The sequence below is a fragment of the Gobio gobio genome (genome assembly GCF_949357685.1).
Source record: "Gobio gobio genome assembly, chromosome: 13".
NCBI classification, from domain to species: domain Eukaryota; kingdom Metazoa; phylum Chordata; class Actinopteri; order Cypriniformes; family Gobionidae; genus Gobio; species Gobio gobio.
The window spans coordinates 53,980,924-54,001,329 of record NC_137106.1 but is presented as its reverse complement, the minus strand read 5'-3'; the positions used below and the strand labels follow the sequence as shown (position 1 = coordinate 54,001,329).

The 20,406-nt window shown below is 43.8% G+C and overlaps 2 protein-coding genes across 2 annotated transcripts in view; both read right to left on the bottom strand.

Annotated features, from left to right (window-relative positions):
* The window catches only part of nek9 (NIMA related kinase 9), a 52,798-nt gene extending 47,451 nt beyond the window's left edge, over positions 1 to 5,347 (bottom strand). Inside the window, exon 1 of the mRNA XM_079832873.1 lies at positions 5,011 to 5,347. Coding sequence (XP_079688999.1) covers positions 5,011 to 5,196 — 186 coding nt within the window. The 5' untranslated portion in view covers positions 5,197 to 5,347. The remainder of the gene's footprint in view (positions 1 to 5,010) is intronic.
* A 1,976-nt stretch (positions 5,348 to 7,323) lies between these two features.
* Positions 7,324 to 20,406, bottom strand: part of dph6 (diphthamine biosynthesis 6) — a 148,204-nt gene continuing 135,121 nt past the window's right edge. The window contains exons 10-11 of the mRNA XM_079832400.1: positions 17,402 to 18,152; positions 7,324 to 8,195 (exon numbers count right to left, since the gene is read on the bottom strand). Of these exons, the coding sequence (XP_079688526.1) occupies positions 8,077 to 8,195; positions 17,402 to 18,152 (870 nt within the window). The 3' untranslated portion in view covers positions 7,324 to 8,076. The remainder of the gene's footprint in view (positions 8,196 to 17,401; positions 18,153 to 20,406) is intronic.

Below are 20,406 nucleotides of genomic sequence, written 5' to 3'. Positions count from 1 at the left end.
CCCAGTCCAGGGAGTCTCAGAGATGCCGTTCTTCGGCACGTTCAGTCTCTTGGTTTGAGAGTGAACACAGACAGGAGTGTTCTCACCCCAGCTCAGCAGACCACCTTCTTAGGAGATCATCTGGATTCCGTTCCGATGCAGGCCCGCTTGGTTTTCTCGGTTTTACAGTATTGTAACATTGGCCCGCTTCAGGCTCGGCCATCCTGTTTTCTGTGAGTACATGTCGCAGGCTCCTGAATCTCATGGCCGGTGCTCCCCCTGGGACTGCTCCACATGAGGCCCTTCCTTTGGTGGATGAAAACCTCAAGGGCTCGGTCAACAGGATCGGCCCTTCGCCTATTGAAGGTGTCGCGCGGCTGCTTCAGTATGGCGGGACCCTATCTTTCTTCGGAAGGGGGTCAGTATGGGGGCTGTTTTCCGTCGCCAAATGGTCACGACGGACGCCTCTCTAACCGGCTGGGGTGCAGTATTCGAGGGCAGACCGGCATGCGGGGTCTGGAAAGGGGAAGCTCTCTCTTGGCACATAAACTGCCTAGAGCTGAGAGCTGTGTCCCTGGCCCTTCTTTCTCCCCTCCCTCATGGGACATCATGTCATTGTCAGGACGGACAACATGGCGGTGGTGTCTCATGTGAATCGCCAAGGGGGATCGCGGTCGCGCACCCTGGACAGGCATGCGCGCCGTCTCCTCCTGTGGTCTCAGGACAAGCTTCTGTCCCTGAGAGCAGTCCATATACCCAGAGTCTGGATTACCTGTCGAGGCAGAAGCTCAGGTCGGGAGAATGGATGCTGAACCCTCAAACTGTCTCTCAGATTTGGGAGGTGTTCGGGAAAGCGGAGGTGGACCTTTTTGCCTCAAAGGAGTCGTCCCAGTGCCTACTCTGGTTCTCTCTGAGTTCCCCAGCCTCATTGGGGATAGATGCGTTCGCGCATCCACGGCCCAATCTGAAACTATGCGTTCCCGCCCATCATCTGATTCCGGCGGTTCTGTGCAGGGTGAGAGAGAGTGGGGTCAGCCTCCTGCTGGTGGCTCAACGCTGGCCGTCCCAGGCTTGGTTCTCGGAGATGGTTCTCCTCCTGGATTCTCCCCCTGGGAGATCCCGATCAGAGAGGACCTATTGTCCCGGCATCAGGGCAGGATTTGGCATCCTCACCCGGAAATGTGGAAGTTGTGGGTATGGCCCATCAAGGGCCAGTAGCGCTGGATACTGGTCTTCCTGCCGATGTTCAGGAGACCATTACGAGTGCTAGAGCTCCCTCCATTAGGAGGCTCTATTCCTCCAAGTGGAGGGTCTTTTGAGTCATGGTGCACTTCCCATGTGGTGGACCCAGTTAATTACCTGGTGGGTCCAGTTCTGGAGTTCCTGCAAGAAAAGTTTGCCGCAGGAGCAGTGGCTACCACCCTTCGGGTCTATGTCGCAGCTATCGCTGCCTGTAGGGAGTCGGGCGAAGTCCCTCTAGGCAAGCATAGACTGGTTTCATCTTTCATGCGAGGGGTTAGGGGCCTGAGACCAGCACGCTCCCCATGTATTTTCTCTTGGGACCTCTCCGTGGTCCTTGAAGGGCTAACATTGGCTCCATTTGAGCCCTTGGAGTCAGCTCCTGAGCGAATTCTGACTCTCAAGGTTACTCTTTTGTTAGCACTGTCCTCTTTGAAACGAGTGGGCGATCTACAGGCCCTCTTTGTTAACGGGTCCTGTATGGATTTTGCTCCTGGCCTAGTCAAGGTTACCTTAAGACCTAGGCCGGGTTATGTGCCCAAAGTTTTGTTCACGAAAAATAATTTCGCTCTCAGGTTATCATTCTTCACTCCTTTCACCCCCTCCTTTTGACTCGGAGGAAGACGAGAAACTTCATTTGCTCTGCCCAGTGCTTCGGTACTGGCCGCCGCATCGAAGCAAAGGGTTTCCCATTGGGTGACAGAGGCTATTTCCTTAGCTTATGAGGTGCGTGGTTTACCTTCACCTCTTGATATTAGAGCGCATTCTACCAGAGGTGGCACTTTTTAGAGGGGCTCTTTTGGAAGATATTTGTGTGGCGGCAGGTTGGTCCTCTCCGCAAACTTTTGTGAGATTCTATAGTTTGGATCTCGACATGGCTCCGGGTTCGCATGTCCTGTCTGCTTAACCTAGTCATGCAGGTTATCTGGTGTTCTTTGAGCCAGATACGGCAGCGCTTTAGCTTGGCGTGTTTGGTATATCGTTCCCATTACGTCATAAAGTGACGCAGCGTCGAGTGAACCTATGAAAGAGAGCGTCTCAGGTTACTTGCGTAACCTATGTTCTCTGAGTAGGGAACGAGACGCTGCGTACGCTGCCAAGCTCCTCGCGCTGCCGACAGGCCTTCCTTTTCGGCAGAGAAATCTGAGGAGGAGATGGCGCGCGCGCAGTATAAGAGTGACAACGTCAAAGGGGGCGGCATCTCAGCGGTGTCTCCTCCATCTTGTGTCTGCAGGTGGAGGTGTGGTACCTGTACCAGATCGCCGCAGCTGTTGCTCATATTCACAAAGCCCGCGTTCTCGTAATAAAGAGATGTCATGTCGTTTTCACAACATCTTTTCTCGTAATAACGAGATATGTCGTTTTCACAACATCTTTTCTCGTAATAACGAGATGTCATGTCGTTTTCACAACATCTCATAATAACAAGATATGTCATGTCGTTTTCACATCTTTTCTCGTAATAACGAGATGTTATGTCGTTTTCACAACATCTTTTCTCGTAATAACAACGAGATGTCATGTCGTTTTCACAACATCTCATAATAACGAGATGTTATGTCGTTTTCACATATTTTCTCGTAATAACGAGATGTCATGTCGTTTTCACAATATCTTTTCTCGTAATAACGAGATGTTATGTGGTTTCCACATTTTTTCTCGTAATAACGAGATGTTATGTGGTTTTCACATCTTTTCTCGTAATAACGAGATGTCATGTCGTTTTCACATCTTTTCTCGTAATAAAGAGATGTCATGTCGTTTTCACATCTTTTCTCGTAATAACGAGATGTCATGTCGTTTTCACAATATCTTTTCTCGTAATAACGAGATGTCATGTCGTTTTCACAATATCTTTTCTCGTAATAACGAGATGTCATGTCGTTTTCACATCTTTTCTCGTAATAAAGAGATGTCATGTCGTTTTCACATCTTTTCTCGTAATAACGAGATGTCATGTCGTTTTCACAATATCTTTTCTCGTAATAACGAGATGTCATGTCGTTTTCACAATATCTTTTCTCGTAATAACGAGATGTCATGTAGTTTTCACATCTTTTCTCGTAATAACGAGATGTCATGTCGTTTTCACAACATCTTTTCTCGTAATAACAACGAGATGTCATGTCGTTTTCACATCTTTTCTCGTAATAACGAGATGTCATGTCATTTTCACAACATCTTTTCTCGTAATAACGAGATGTTTTGTCGTTTTCACATCTTTTCTCGTAATAACGAGATGTCATGTCGTTTTCACAACATCTTTTCTAGTAATAACGAGATGTCATGCCATTTTCACAACATCTTTTCTCGTAATAACAACGAGATGTCATGTGGTTTTCACAACATCTTTTCTCGTAATAATGAGATGTTATGTCGTTGTATAGGCCTAGTGATGTAGAGCTTACAAAATAAGCCTTTATCCACATTAGAGAATTTATATAGCTAATGTGCCTGTCGTATATAATAAAGTATATCAGTCTGGCAACTAAACTAAAGAAATTACAAGCCAATGGCGATTCTATTGCCGAGGTGTGCGTAGAAGGTTGTGCTCACTTTTCATAATCAACATATGAAAATTAAAAAATCTATATTATAGGCTAATATTTAAACAGCCTAACTACCAAACTAAATAGGCTATGTTTTCTTTAACCCATGGTTGACGAAGGCGCCGGCGCGTTATGATGGATTTTTCCCTTTGTGACAGTGGACACAACTCCCAATACTCCGACATTTTTAGCCATACAGATCAAGACATAATCATAAACTACAAACTGCTACTTTTATTTGTGTACACTCACAATAACAACAAAGGCCGTGACTCAGGGAACGGATTATTCTGCACTCCACTCCAAACGATGTCTTCATTTCAAAAATATATTTTGTTTATTAAACGCAAAGTTTTTAATTTCAAAAGCATTTCTAAATTCAGTTCATATTTCCAACAAACGAAATTCTGAGCCAAAATAACGAAGTGGTAAAAAAAAACTTTGAGTTACCACCATCAAATTCAAACATTTCGCTCTTAATTTTAACGAATGCTTGAATAACACACACCGTTCCATTAATAATAATGGCGTGCGGTGGCTGGGATACTTTTGGAATGACTTATCACGAGAGGAAAAAAGACGTCTTAGTCGCATAACATCGGTTAATGGAAACGGCGCCATTTCACAATCGTTTTTTATCGACATTTAGAAAATATCGCAAAAGTTTTGCGCAAATCTGTAATGGAAACGCAACTGCTGACATGTGACTTTAACCGTGTCCTGGTTAAAATGATGATTTCTCTGGATTTAAACATTCTTGGAAACATTTGAGATAATGTACACAAGGCAACACAATATATAACACTGATCTAGTGGATTTGGGATATTTTAATCTAAAAATCTTACATATTGTGCCTTTGTTTAATCACAATTGTAGATGTGCCTTTAAGAGTACTTATTTTTTTCTAGAAAATGAACAATATTTCACATACAATAACTTTCCCATTTAAGAAATAATTAAAAAGTGTTCATAAAACGCGACAAAAATTATCACTATCATTAAAATGGTAACAAAAAGTATCGGTAGAGTATTTTATAAAAGTGTTATTATGGTATCGCCCATCCCAAGCTATACACTGCTCAGTGGGCGTGGCTGGAACACCCCAATCCACCAATCAGAGCACAGTTGAGTGACGTGTGCCCTTAATTGCAGCGGAATCGGAGCAAGTTTATACATATATAGGTTATGTATGCAGTGTAATGTACACACTTATGTATGTTTATATGATTCAGAGCTGCTCACCTCAGTGCGTCTGTACAGAGTCGCTTCTCCAAACGCGCCCTTTCCCAGCACGCGGATGGGAATGTAATGCAGTTTCTCCTCTTCTCCAGCGAAAGCTCCAGATGTTGACGATCTTCCACTGACGGATTCGCAGCCCGTCTCCGAGTTTAAAGAGGCGTAATGCCTCTCATACTCCTCCAGCGACATCTTACACACACTCGACGCGACTCACAATCACGCGACTCAAGTTCACCTCACAGATCGCCTCGAAACACACTCATAAACACACACTCCTCGCCTTCACATGAGATTAAACCGCTCTCTTCGTGCCCCGTTTCTTCTTTTCCCAACTGAACCACACAAGACGAAGTTTCTGCTGGGAGTCATTTCCGAGAGGGAATCGATTCACTCGTTTGTTTTGAACACGCGCGTATACACACCAGGCGAATCGAATGAATCTTTTGAGAGTCGACACAGGATTCAAACAACAAGCAGGAACCGGAAGTGACTCGGTTTTCGCAGCTACTCACCTCACGGGCTTTTATTTCAAAATATAGCTCCAGCTATCATTTTTTTATTGTTTATTGTAGCATATTTAATAATACACACGAAAACAAATATGTTTTCAATAGTTCGATGAAAAAAAAAAGTTTATAATAAAATTACATTCGCCAGAATGCTTCACAAACTCTTGAGAATTTGTTGTGATCAATTCAATTCAAACTCTTCATGAATGACTAAATTAATTTACCTAACCCATTTATTATATATATATATATATATATGAGCTAAACCGGACCGAACCGGACTAAAATAGTCCGATTATAAGCACTTATTATTAAGTGTACCATAGTGCTTTAGGATAGGACAAACCCACGGGTTAGAAAATGGATTCATACTCATTACATAAATATTGAGAACAAAAAAAGTTAATATTTACACGCACATTCATATTTATTTCTACATTTTAGTCTCCAAAGTAACAGATGGTAACACATGTCATCGAAGCTGTTTGATGTATTTTTGACAGAACCACTTTGGATCTCTTTGAGTGTGTGTGTGTGTGTGTGTGTGTGTGTGTGTGTGTGTGTGTGTGTGTGTGTGCGTGTGTGTGTCCACTATCGTTGTGTCTCGTGTCGTGTTGATGTGTGTACATCAGCTCACACTTTATACTGTCATACATTACAGCACAACTCATATTACACGACTAAATGAGCTGTCAGAATATGATCAGATGAGCTCTCGTTCTGACAGAGAAATAAGAGCAAACAGGATCATGTGCTTCAATCAGTTTACAGCACCAGACACTGATCACAGCTGACACACACACACACACACACACACACACACACACACACACACACACACACACACAGAGAGAGAGAGAGAGAGAGAGAGAGAGAGAGAGAGAGAGAGAGAGAGAGAGAGAGAGAGAGAGAGATGAGTATAGCTCAAGCTATAGATGTGCTTTAGAGTTAATAACCTCTGGGATATCATTAAAGCCTGCTTTATCATATTTGATACACATTTCTAAATGATCAACATGATCTGTCGCTCACACACACACACACACACACACACACACACACACACACACACACACACACACACACACACACACACACACACACACACACACACCCTCCTTGAGCTCGTGCTTCAGTGTCTTTCTGCTTTACTTGATTATCCATCATCATTTATTATAAAGTCATGATCATCAGGTTTATTAGTCCATCTGTCAATCATCATTGCATTATAAACTACAGATCATAAAACTAAGCATTTAAATACTAATACATCTCATTAGCAGATATTGATATTTAGATGTGTTAATGTCAGTTTCTGCTATGTTTATAGTATTATTTCATATGTTATATATTTCCAGAGAGCAACAACCGGCCACATGAGGGCGACACACTCCACTGAATACAGACTAACCCTAACACACACACACACACACACACACACACACACACACACACACACACACACACACACACACACACACACACACACACACACACACACACACACACACACACACACACACACACACACACACACACACACACACACACACACACACACACACACACACACACACTTCTTCCCATAGTACACCTGGTGACGTGTTCCCCAGGTAAGCCACGCACACACACGCGCTCAAATCCTTACTCTTGCCCATTTTTCCTGCTTCTAACACATCAACTCTGAGGATGAAACGTTCACTTGCTGCCGAATATATCCCAGATCATCAGTGTTATTCACTAATGTATATAGGGGAGAGCGGCACAACCTAACGCTTTTTGACTGTCAGCTTGTGTAAATCCACTTGCGGTTCAGAGTATTTATTTTATCCCACATTAATGTCACATGTCTAGTACAATTATGTGGTTTTGTTTCATTAATGCAGTGTTTACTTTTTTCTTGATTTACCCTGAAAGAATGGAAGTGAAATGTGACAACATGCCCCGTAGGTGGAGTACATTATAACATGAGCAAATAACAGCTTAAAGTGTGACCTGATATAATCCAAAAATATACAAGACAAACTAAAATAAAATTCAAAAAATTCAGCCTTTTCTCATGGTTTCTCAAAAAAATTGATAAAAGTATAGAATATAATGTCATATTTCTAATAGGGTCTGATTGTTAACACACACACACACCATCTGGCTATGTGTTAGATCAGCATTAAACAACATCTCAACTGATAAACAACAGATAGAAGATTACAATAATATCGGATGTGTCTTATTTTAAATAAACACACAAAATAGAGATGAAAAATGAACTTAGGTAAGGTATAAACTTTCGCTATGGTTAAATACATGTTCAGTAATATCTTCCAGAGATTTTTTAATTTTGGCGCTATTTTTTCTCTAAATAATGTTGATATGGCAACTAGTAAATACACTGAGTTTCGTCATTCTGGCGTGTGTTACATCTAACCCTGCTCCATCTATATTTTTATATATAAAACAATATTAAAATCAAAACAAATGCATTTTTTTTGTTTTTGTGCAAAAAGCTTTATGAACATCCTCAGTGAGTAATATAATGAAGTGAGCCGTTCCCGGAGCTCCTCTACACACTGAGCCAGCAGGAGACGAGCAGGAGGGCGTGGCCCGGCAGATCCTGGACCGGAACCAGAACCACAGCAGGACCGGATCCGTCAGGACCGGCTCTCAGCCGCCGCTGCAGCCCTGCGGACACAAGAGGTCAGAGGTCACCCGTCCAGCTCTCCTAAGTGCTCCGTCAATCCTGCCGCAATTAACCCTTCCAGCACATTCCTGCAATATTGACCCGCTCAGACCCTGGACAGCTGGCGGGTGTGTGTGTGTGTGTGTGTGTGTGTGTGTGTGTGTGTGTGTGTGTGTGTGTGTGTGTGGACATATGGCCAGCGCGGGGCTAAACACGCGTGTGCGAATACACAGAGGAGCAGAAAATCTTTAGTTAGCCATTTGGACAGATTAGCAGCTTGTAGAGGCTCAGGACTGATGGTCTGTAAGCGCAGGAGGATTCACACACTCATGTCCACTAATGAAGAGCATCAGCTGATCTCAGACCTGCTCCTCACACTAAACTACACTCACTGCTGCTCTCTGATCCACTGAAGCGCTTTCATGAGACACACACACTTTACTTAATAATCAACACTCAAATAAACGCCATACAAACATTTAAACTGCACACAAGGCAGAGTGTATAGTCATTAAAAGGCTTTTATGATGGACAGATGCACTTTTATGATGGACAGATGCACTTTTATGATGGACAGATGCACTTTTATGATGGATAGATGCACTTTTATGATGGACAGATGCACTTTTATGATGGACAGATGCACTTTTATGATGGACAGATGCACTTTTATGATGGACAGATGCACTTTTATGATGGATAGATGCACTTTTATGATGGACAGATGCACTTTTATGATGGACAGATGCACTTTTATGATGGACAGATGCACTTTTATGATGGATAGATGCACTTTTATGATGGACAGATGCACTTTTATGATGGACAGATGCACTTTTATGATGGACAGATGCACTTTTATGATGGATAGATGCACTTTTATGATGGACAGATGCACTTTTATGATGGACAGATGCACTTTTATGATGGACAGATGCACTTTTATGATGGACAGATGCTCTTTTATGATGGACAGATGCACTTTTATGATGGACAGATGCACTTTTATGATGGACAGATGCACTTTTATGATGGACAGATGCACTTTTATGATGGATTATGATGGATAGATGCACTTTTATGATGGACAGATGCACTTTTATGATGGACAGATGCACTTTTATGATGGATAGATGCACTTTTATGATGGACAGATGCACTTTTATGATGGACAGATGCACTTTTATGATGGACAGATGCACTTTTATGATGGATAGATGCACTTTTATGATGGACAGATGCACTTTTATGATGGACAGATGCACTTTTATGATGGACAGATGCACTTTTATGATGGACAGATGCTCTTTTATGATGGACAGATGCACTTTTATGATGGACAGATGCACTTTTATGATGGACAGATGCACTTTTATGATGGACAGATGCACTTTTATGATGGATAGATGCACTTTTATGATGGACAGATGCACTTTTATGATGGACAGATGCACTTTTATGATGGACAGATGCACTTTTATGATGGATAGATGCACTTTTATGATGGACAGATGCACTTTTATGATGGACAGATGCACTTTTATGATGGACAGATGCACTTTTATGATGGATAGATGCACTTTTATGATGGACAGATGCACTTTTATGATGGACAGATGCACTTTTATGATGGACAGATGCACTTTTATGATGGACAGATGCTCTTTTATGATGGACAGATGCACTTTTATGATGGACAGATGCACTTTTATGATGGACAGATGCACTTTTATGATGGATAGATGCACTTTTATGATGGACAGATGCACTTTTATGATGGACAGATGCACTTTTATGATGGACAGATGCTCTTTTATGATGGACAGATGCTCTTTTATGATGGACAGATGCTCTTTTATGATGGATAGATGCACTTTTATGATGGACAGATGCTCTTTTATGATGGACAGATGCACTTTTATGATGCACTTTTATGATGGACAGATGCTCTTTTATGATGGACAGATGCTCTTTTATGATGGATAGATGCACTTTTATGATGGACAGATGCACTTTTATGATGGACAGATGCACTTTTATGATGGACAGATGCTCTTTTATGATGGACAGATGCACTTTTATGATGGACAGATGCACTTTTATGATGGATAGATGCACTTTTATGATGGATAGATGCACTTTTATGATGGATGGATGCTCTTTTATGATGGACAGATGCACTTTTATGATGGACAGATGCACTTTTATGATGGACAGATGCACTTTTATGATGGACAGATGCACTTTTATGATGGATAGATGCACTTTTATGATGGATGGATGCTCTTTTATGATGGACAGATGCACTTTTATGATGGACAGATGCACTTTTATGATGGACAGATGCACTTTTATGATGGATAGATGCACTTTTATGATGGATAGATGCACTTTTATGATGGATGGATGCTCTTTTATGATGGATAGATGCACTTTTATGATGGATAGATGCACTTTTATGATGGATGGATGCTCTTTTATGATGGACAGATGCACTTTTATGATGGACAGATGCACTTTTATGATGGACAGATGCACTTTTATGATGGATAGATGCACTTTTATGATGGACAGATGCACTTTTATGATGGACAGATGCTCTTTTATGATGGACAGATGCACTTTTATGATGGACAGATGCACTTTTATGATGGATAGATGCACTTTTATGATGGACAGATGCACTTTTATGATGGACAGATGCACTTTTATGATGGACAGATGGTAACTGATAATGGTCAAAGAGGCGGGACGTGGGCGGAGCTGAGGTGACGACTAACAGACAGCAGACAAACGGCAATCCACCTGTCACTCAAAGTGGCCACGCCCTTAATTATGCAGAACTTTAAGGCTTTATCTAATGTGAACGAATGAGTTATAAAATAATTCCCCCCTCACAGTCGTCATGAAGGGCAACATTAGCCGTACAGACCAAAAGCACAGTTTGTCCCAGACTGTAAACATGTGTTCTTCTGCTGTAAAGTTGGCCATTTTAACATGAGCTCAATGAGATTCTGCTCCTTCTGCCTCTAGTGGCCAGTCCATCAACTGCAGTTTAAGGCCCTTCAGTATCGGCTTCAGGAGACACTGGAAGCGACTCAATCTCTTCATGGACACAATCACAGTCTCACGACCTTTCTATCTCCGGTTATTCTGAAGCACAGCAGCGCTGGGATACTGAGGTCAGTGTGGACTATGAAAGCGTCACACAAACGAAGGGACGCTGGGACAGGAAGGGAAAAGCTCTTTCATTAAGAACACACACACACACACACACAGCACGTCAAAGATCGCACGTGGAGTAATGAACGCTCAGTGTGTTATCGAGGCCTGAGGTGCTTGACTTTCAACAGGAGATCACACACAAAACAAGTAACATTAGTGACACGGTCACCTTCATCGGCCATCAAGCGGACCATTCATGTCAGCCTTTCATGAGGCTCTGCGGACGATGTAGAGGTGTGTGTGTGTGTGTGTGTGTGTGTGTGTGTGTGTGTGTGTGTGTGTGTGTGTGTGTGTGTGTGTGTGTGTGTGTGTGTGTGTGTGTGTGTGTGTGTGTGTGTGTGTGTGTGAGGATGGAAACCACCATCACACACTCTCAGTGTCCCGCGAAACAGCTCCATGAGATCGGCAAACCATTTTACATTTCAATTTATTTACTTTTACCAAAAAAATTTAAACTGCATTTAAGATATACACCGATCAGGCATAACATTATGACCGATGAAGTGAATAGCACTGATGATCTCCTGTTAGTGGGTGGGATATATTCGGCAGCAATTGAACATTTCGTCCTCAGAGTTGATGTGTTAGAAGCAGGAAAAATGGGCAAGAGTAAGGATTTGAGCGAGTTTGACGAGGGCAAGATTGTGTTGGGTCAGAGACCAGTCGGAGTGCACATGCTGACCCCTGACCCCGCCCAAAGCACCAACAGTGGCCCTTGAGCATCAGAACTGGACCACGAGCAATGGAAGAAGGCGTGGCTGACCTGGGGAACACATGGCACCAGGTGCATTATGGGAAGAAGGCGTGGCTTACCTGGGGAACACATGGCACCAGGTGCACTATGGGAAGAAGGCGTGGCTCACCTGGGGAACACATGGCACCAGGTGCACTATGGGAAGAAGGCGTGGCTCACCTGGGGAACACATGGCACCAGGTGCACTATGGGAAGAAGGCGTGGCTCACCTGGGGAACACATGGCACCAGGTGCATTATGGGAAGAAGGCGTGGCTCACCTGGGGAACACATGGCACCAGGTGCATTATGGGAAGAAGGCGTGGCTCACCTGGGGAACACATGGCACCAGGTGCACTATGGGAAGAAGGCGTGGCTCACCTGGGGAACACATGGCCCCAGGTGCATTATGGGAAGAAGGCGTGGCTCACCTGGGGAACACATGGCACCAGGTGCACTATGGGAAGAAGGCGTGGCTCACCTGGGGAACACATGGCCCCAGGTGCATTATGGGAAGAAGGCGTGGCTCACCTGGGGAACACATGGCACCAGGTGCATTATGGGAAGAAGGCGTGGCTCACCTGGGGAACACATGGCCCCAGGTGCATTATGGGAAGAAGGCGTGGCTCACCTGGGGAACACATGGCACCAGGTGCATTATGGGAAGAAGGCGTGGCTCACCTGGGGAACACATGGCCCCAGGTGCATTATGGGAAGAAGGCGTGGCTCACCTGGGGAACACATGGCACCAGGTGCATTATGGGAAGAAGGCGTGGCTCACCTGGGGAACACATGGCACCAGGTGCACTATGGGAAGAAGGCGTGGCTCACCTGGGGAACACATGGCCCCAGGTGCATTATGGGAAGAAGGCGTGGCTCACCTGGGGAACACATGGCACCAGGTGCATTATGGGAAGAAGGCGTGGCTCACCTGGGGAACACATGGCACCAGGTGCACTATGGGAAGAAGGCGTGGCTTACCTGGGGAACACATGGCACCAGGTGCACTATGGGAAGAAGGCGTGGCGGCGGAGGCAGTGATGCTTTGGGCAATGTTCTGCTGGGAAACCTTGGGTCCTCCATCATGTGACTTTGACCCGTCTCTCCTACCTCAGCATTGTTGAGCCCATGTCCAGCCTTTATTCCCTGTGGCTGTGGCTCTTTCAGCAGATAATGCGCCGACACAAAGCACAAATGCTTCAGGAATGCTTTGAGGAGCACAACAACGAGTTTGAGTCCAAATTCCCCAGATCTCAATCCAATCGAGCATCTGTGGGATGAGCTGAACAAACAAGTCCGAACTTACAGGACTTAAAGGATCTGCTGCTAACATCTTGGTGCCAGATACCACAGCACACCTTCAGGGGTCTAGAGGAGTCCAACACAATATTAGGTCATAATGTTATGCCTGATTGGTGTGCATTCACTGGGAATCGTGAATCTTTATTTAAAATGTCCGGCTTTACAGTGTTAATGCGTAATTGAACATCACAACGCAGGAATGCTCTTGTAAATGCGGTTGCATGTAATCCAGGGCGTGTTTGGTAGTTGTGTGAACATGCTAATGTTTGAGGAACAACACACACGACACACACGACACACACGACACACACGACACACACGACACACACTCCTGCATGGCTTTCTGAGATGTCCAGAAGCCGAACGTGCGAGAGTATATCTGGAGATGGGACGGGAGATTCAGACGTGAAGAGAGTGTGTGTGTGTGTGTTTCCTCGCCGCCCCATCTCAGGGAAGGGTTGGAGGGCTAATGTCTTCATATGTGCAGTGGTATTGTTGGGCTGTGACCCGTGAAGGCTCTGGGCGTCTCTGACAGACTGATCATCTGAACATATGCCACACCATCAGCCCCAGAACCACAGCGCTTCAGCTCTGATTATGAGACCATTCTGTCCGAAAACAATATCTATAATGGTAGTATTTAGACGCCTTCTGAATGATCATACAATACAACTGCATTCTTCTCTTTAATTATAACAGCCTAAACTGAGGACATCAGATCACACTGATCTACAGCACTGAGATACTAGCAACTCATATTTACAACCAGATGAAAGTTTTAATAGTTTTGAGGGTTTTATGTCTTCAGATAATGATTATTAGCCTCTTAAGCTCTTTACCCGACCCAAATGTAAAAGCTTCCCATACACACACACACTGGCCCTCATTTATCAATCTTGCGTAGAAACGGGTGTATATGTTGGCATAAGATTCTGCTTCCTCTCCTCTCACCGCCTGATTTATGAAGCTGTTCGCACCTCTGAGATCCAGGCGTACGCAAAACCTGCCCTTGACAAATGCAGCGGCTGAAAACGATCGTCATTAGAATAACACGCCCCTATATATTCAAGACTCCGCCTCCTCCACGCCCTCATTTTACGCCATGGACACACGAAAGACGGCAATGAAGCGAAACTTCTCCGACGTGTTTGGATGAGAAATTCCCTATCACAATTCATTATTTTACAGCACGTGTTTTGAAATAATTATCATTTACTTTCGTATCACGTCACATGTATTGGGTGTACAATAGTGATGATGATGTGATGTGGAGTATCATTCATTCACATTAATAATTGCATGACAATTTGTAAGATTCTTATTATTATTATTATGATTTGTATTATTAATGACGCTTATTGTTATTTAGAAGAAGAATGTTATTATTATTATTTATTTTATTATTATTTAAAAGAAGAAGAATGTCATTTTTATTATTTTGTCAGTCTGAATTATTTTCAGTCCCAGTCTAACCCTGAAGCGTCAGGTAAAGCGCACAGGCTCAACTGGAGGAAGACATATGCCTACAAATCAAATGCTGTGGTAAAGTCACACAAATTAAACATTGAAGTCCATGTTGCACACAAATAAACACTGAAGTTTATAATTACTATAGCCCTATTCGCACAGGATTAGTATATGTGGGGAGCTCTGGTGATTTGTAATAATCGCAGAGAATGTCTGTGATCTTAATCCCGTGCGAATCGGCCATGTCTGTAATATGTAAAGTAAAAATTCCCCCGCAAATGACCTTCCATATTCCGCCAAACACAGAGGTCCTGTGATAACATTAGTCCCGTAGAATCGCCATCTGTGATTTGGCAGGGATTAGGCAGATCGTGTATAATTTTTGCAAGGTTTTTGTGTCCTGTCAAGTCAAGTCAAGTCAACTTTATTTATGTAGCGCTTTTAACAATGCAGATTGTTTCAGAGCAGCTTCACAGTGTTAAACAGGAAAATAATGCAGCATAATTTTATTTTTAGCATAATGTTTCCATGGTAACGCAACAGCCAATTTCAAAACGGTTTTCACAGGATGAATTTTGAGTTCGTAAGCTTTCGAATGATACCTAATTTATGATAATTACTCAAATATATGATACGAAAAAAAGGTGAAAAAAGAGTGCCAGGTGTCCCACCAGAGGAGCGGTGACAGTTAAAATGGAGACAAAGACCTTCGTTCATGTGTTTTTTGCCTTCACTGTTGCCGTTACATGACGTGAGAACTGTTATTTCGGTTTGTACATTAGCCGGGACTTTAATCGTGACTTCATGAGAGTGTGACACCCAGAGAATCCCCTCAGGAATCAGTGTTATGGACATAGATATGCATAATAAAGGCTAGATGTCTCGTCCGCTGCTGGCCAATGGAGGGCGGCGTCCGCTTCTGGCGGCCATCTTGTCTCAGTCAGCTCGCTCACTCTTTGTGTTTTAATGGTGCTGTACTTTTTAAATAACCATAACTTGCTCAATTGTCCACCGATTTTCAAACTGTTTGGTTTGTTATAAACGTCAGAGATGTAGTTATGACACTGCATACTTATGAATAATTATTCATAATTTGTTCAAGCATCCAGAATTATAGCTACGTTTGTAAGAAACCATCTGAAATCTGTCCAGATTTCAGTGAGATAAGAGTATTTGTGTTCAGATCACTCGCCTTACATCAGGAGCCACAGCCTGTGACAAGATGGCCGCCGCTGATGACGTTAGAGACTCCGCCGTAAGACATCGAGCCTTTATTATGGATATCTATGGTTACGGACCCCATAAACACCATCAAACCGATGAGAGCTTCGCATCTTCCAGTGTCTGAAACCTGAAGATGGCCGAGTTCTGGTCCCAACTGCCATTGGCTCATCTGCTTTCAAGGGGCGGGGCTTACCGATAGGTCAATTGTTTTAATTTTTGGGTGAACTATCCCTTTAAGACAATTTTACTTGATACACCACACATCATCTTTTTACTCTTTTAATTCTTATGTCAAGTCAGCTTTATTTATATAGCGCTTTTAACAATGCAGATTGTTTCAAAGCAGCTTTACAGTGTTAAACAGGAAAATAATGCAGCATAATTTTATTCAGCTGTACAGCCGTTCTGGAGAAAACGGTTATCAGTTCATTTCAATTATCATACAGTGACAGTGTGGGCTTTAGATCAATAATTAGATTATTAGATTAGTTTATATGGTTAATTTAGTTTAATAATTAGATTTATTTGGATATTTGGTTGAAAAATGTACAAGCCAAGCTAGAGGCAACAGTGGCAAGGAAACCCAAACCCCATCAGGAGCAGAATGGAGGAAAATAAACCTTGGAGAAACCAGGCTCAGTCGGGGGGGCAGTTCTCCTCTGGCCAATTAACAAACAGCGTATGATTATTATTATGGAAACTTTACAGGTCAGAGGTCATAATAGATCAGAATATTCGAAGGATCGGAGGCAATACGCTGGAGACGGGTTTATTGAGGATGATGTGTCGATTAAATAATTATTAAATAGGAATAATCGAAATATCTGCGTTATCACGCCGGAGACGGGTTTATTGAGGATGACATATTGATTTAAGAATTATTAAATTGTAATATTCGAACAATCGGAGTCATCACGCCGGAGACGGTTTTACTGAGGATGGTCTTATCACAGTCTCTACAGACACTTCAGGGTCATGCTAAGTGTTCCTTGCTTTTATTTTAATTCAATATTCTGTGTAAAGCACTTTTTAATTACCATAGTGTGTGAAATGTGCTTTATAAATAAACTTGCCTTGCCTTTCACAGTCAAACATTCGGATGTTTTGGGTGTTTTTCATAGAGTTGATATTTTTGTCGAATTGCATGGAATCCAATATGGGTCACTTTGACCCGCATCACAAAAGTTGAACCCAGTTTCCCCCAGAACTTCTCCATGAGGATCAACTAGAGCCCGACTGTGAATGTGTGTAGCTGTACCTGTGGCGATCTCTGCGGCGGACGCGTCGTGGCTCTTATAGAAGACTCTGGCACACAGAGGCAAGAGACTCCTGGTCTTCTCCAGCGCGCTGTGGTATGAGGAGAGCAGCACATCCGTGACGCTGGCGTGTGCGGCGCTGAAACACACGCTAAGGGACACGCAGGCGTACCGCCCGCAGCCGGACTGCAGCAGCCGGCATTCCACAGCTCCGCCCCCTGAGACGCTGCGATGGGCCAATCGGTCTGCGGGACGGTCCTCCACAGCTCCGCCCCCTGAGACGCTGCGATGGGCCAATCGGTCTGCGGGACGGTCCTCCACAGCTCCGCCCCCTGAGACGCTGCGATGGGCCAATCGGTCTGCGGGACGGTCCTCCACAGCTCCGCCCCCTGAGACGCTGCGATGGGCCAATCGGTCTGCGGGACGGTCCTCCACAGCTCCGCCCCCTGAGACGCTGCGATGGGCCAATCGGTCTGCGGGACGGTCCTCCACAGCTCCGCCCCCTGAGACGCTGCGATGGGCCAATCGGTCTGCGGGACGGTCCTCCACAGCTCCGCCCCCTGAGACGCTGCTGCGATGGGCCAATCGGTCTGCGGGACGGTCCTCCACAGCTCCGCCCCCTGAGACGCTGCGATGGGCCAATCGGTCTGCGGGACGGTCCTCCACAGCGATGACATGCAGCTCCACCGCAGCTCCTCTGGGTAACGACGGGACGACCACCACACTGACCTCCACCTGCGCAGCACCATCCTCCTGTGGACACACACACACACACACACACAACAATCGTTGGATCTTGCAATAAATGTCCCCGGTTATCCTCTCCTTAATACAGTGCAGTCGCCCTGTCCCATGTGCAGAACCCCCCCACAGCATGATGCTGCCACCCCCATGCTTCACAGTAGGGATGGTGTTCTTGGGATGGTACTCATCATTCTTCTTCCTCCAACCAGTTTAGTGGAATTATGACCAAAAAGTTCTATTTTGGTCTCATCTGACCACATGACTTTCTCTCATGACTCCTCTGGATCATCCAAATGGTTATTGGCAAACTTAAAGGGTTAGTTCAGCCAAAAATGTAAATTGTGTCATTAATGACTGAGCCTCATGTGGTTGGACACCCGTCAGACCTCCGTTCATCTTCAGACACAAATGAAGATATTTTAGTGTAAATCTGATGTTCTGAAAGGCCTCCATTGGCTCAACTTTACACTCTCAAGACCCTTAAAAGACACTAAAGACTAAAGTTACAAAGTCCATCTCACTACAGCGGCTCTACAATAACTTTATGAAGACGAGAATAGTTTTTGTGTGCAAAAAAAACCTAAATAACGACTTATATAGTGATGACGATTTCAAAACACGGCCTCATGAAGCTTCAGAGCGTTATGAATCAGTGAGTCGATTCAGCGGTTTGAATCGCCAAATTTCAGCAGTTTGTCGGTTTGACACGCGATCCGAACCATGAATCGACTCACTGATTCATAACGCTTCGAAGCTTCATGAGGCCTTGTTTTGAAATCGTCATCACTATATAAGTCGTTATTTAGGGTTTTTTTGCGCACAGAAACTATTCTCGTCTTCATAAAGTTATTGTAGAGCCGCTGTAGTGAGATGGACTTTGTAACTTTAGTCTTTAGTGTCTTTTAAGGGTCTTGAGAGTGTAAAGTGCATTGAGCCAATGGAGGCCTTTCAGAGCATCAGATTTACACTAAAATATCTTCATTTGTGTCTGAAGATGAACGGAGGTCTGACGGGTGTCCAACCACATCAGGCTCAGTCATTAATCACAAAATTTACATTTTTGGCTGAACTAACCCTTTAAGCCGGGCTGGACATGTGCTGGTTTAAGCAGGGGAACCTTCCGTGCCATGCATGATTTCAAACCATGACCATGTCTTAGTGTATTACCAACAGTAACCTTGGAAACGGTGGTCCAGCTCTTTTCAGGTCATTGAGCAGCTCCTCCTGTAGTTCTGGGCTGATTTCTCCCCTTTCTTAGGATCATTGAGACCCCGAGGTGAGATCTTGCATGGAGCCCCAGTCCGAGGGAGATTGACAGTCATGTTTAGCTTCTTCCATTTTCTAATGATTGCTCCAACAGTGGACCTTTTTTCACCAAGCTGCTTGGCAATTTCCCCGAAGCCCTTTCCAGCCTTGTGGAGGTGGACAATTTAGTCTCTAGTGTCTTTGGACAGCTCTTTGGTCTTGGCCATGTTAGTAGTTGGATTCTTCCTGATTGTATGGGGTGGACAGGTGTCTTTATGCAGATAACCACCTCAAACAGGTGCATCTAATTTAGGATAATAAATGGAGTGGAGGTGGACATTTTAAAGGCAGACTAACAGGTGTTTGAGGGTCAGAATTCTAGCTGATAGACAGGTGTTCAAATACTTATTTGCAGCTGTATCATACAAATAAATAGTTAAAAAATCATACATTGTGATTTCTGGATTTTTTTTTTAGATTATGTCTCTCACAGTGGACATGCGCCTACGATGACAATCTCAGACCCTCCATGATTTCTAAGTGGGAGAACTTGCAAAATAGCAGGTGTACAAATACTTATTTTCCTCACTGTATGTAATCAATAGATATCAAACGATCTGTAATGTTATGCAAAACTAACACATATAAAAAAACATCTTTTAGCCGACTCACAGAAGTGTGTGTTCAGCTTATGCAGGGACGATCGTTAGCTCACGAGTCGGTGGGCGGAGCAACAGAAGCACATTCCTCTGTAGAGGCGGAGTCTAGGTCCTGTAAGAGATCCGCATATTCGAGATTTCTCGTTTTCTGGGCCTGGTGTCAATAAAAGCTTCTCTTTGACTAAAGGAAGTTTTCAGCTCTGAAACGTACAGGATATTCTTATATCACCATGAACTTTATATATCAAAGGCTCAAAGGAAAGTGATTTCTCAGTTCATCATGTTAGACGTATCCATTGATCAACATCTGCATGGAAAACTTTCCTTCACTCCATCCAGTGGGACTGAAGTCCACACTT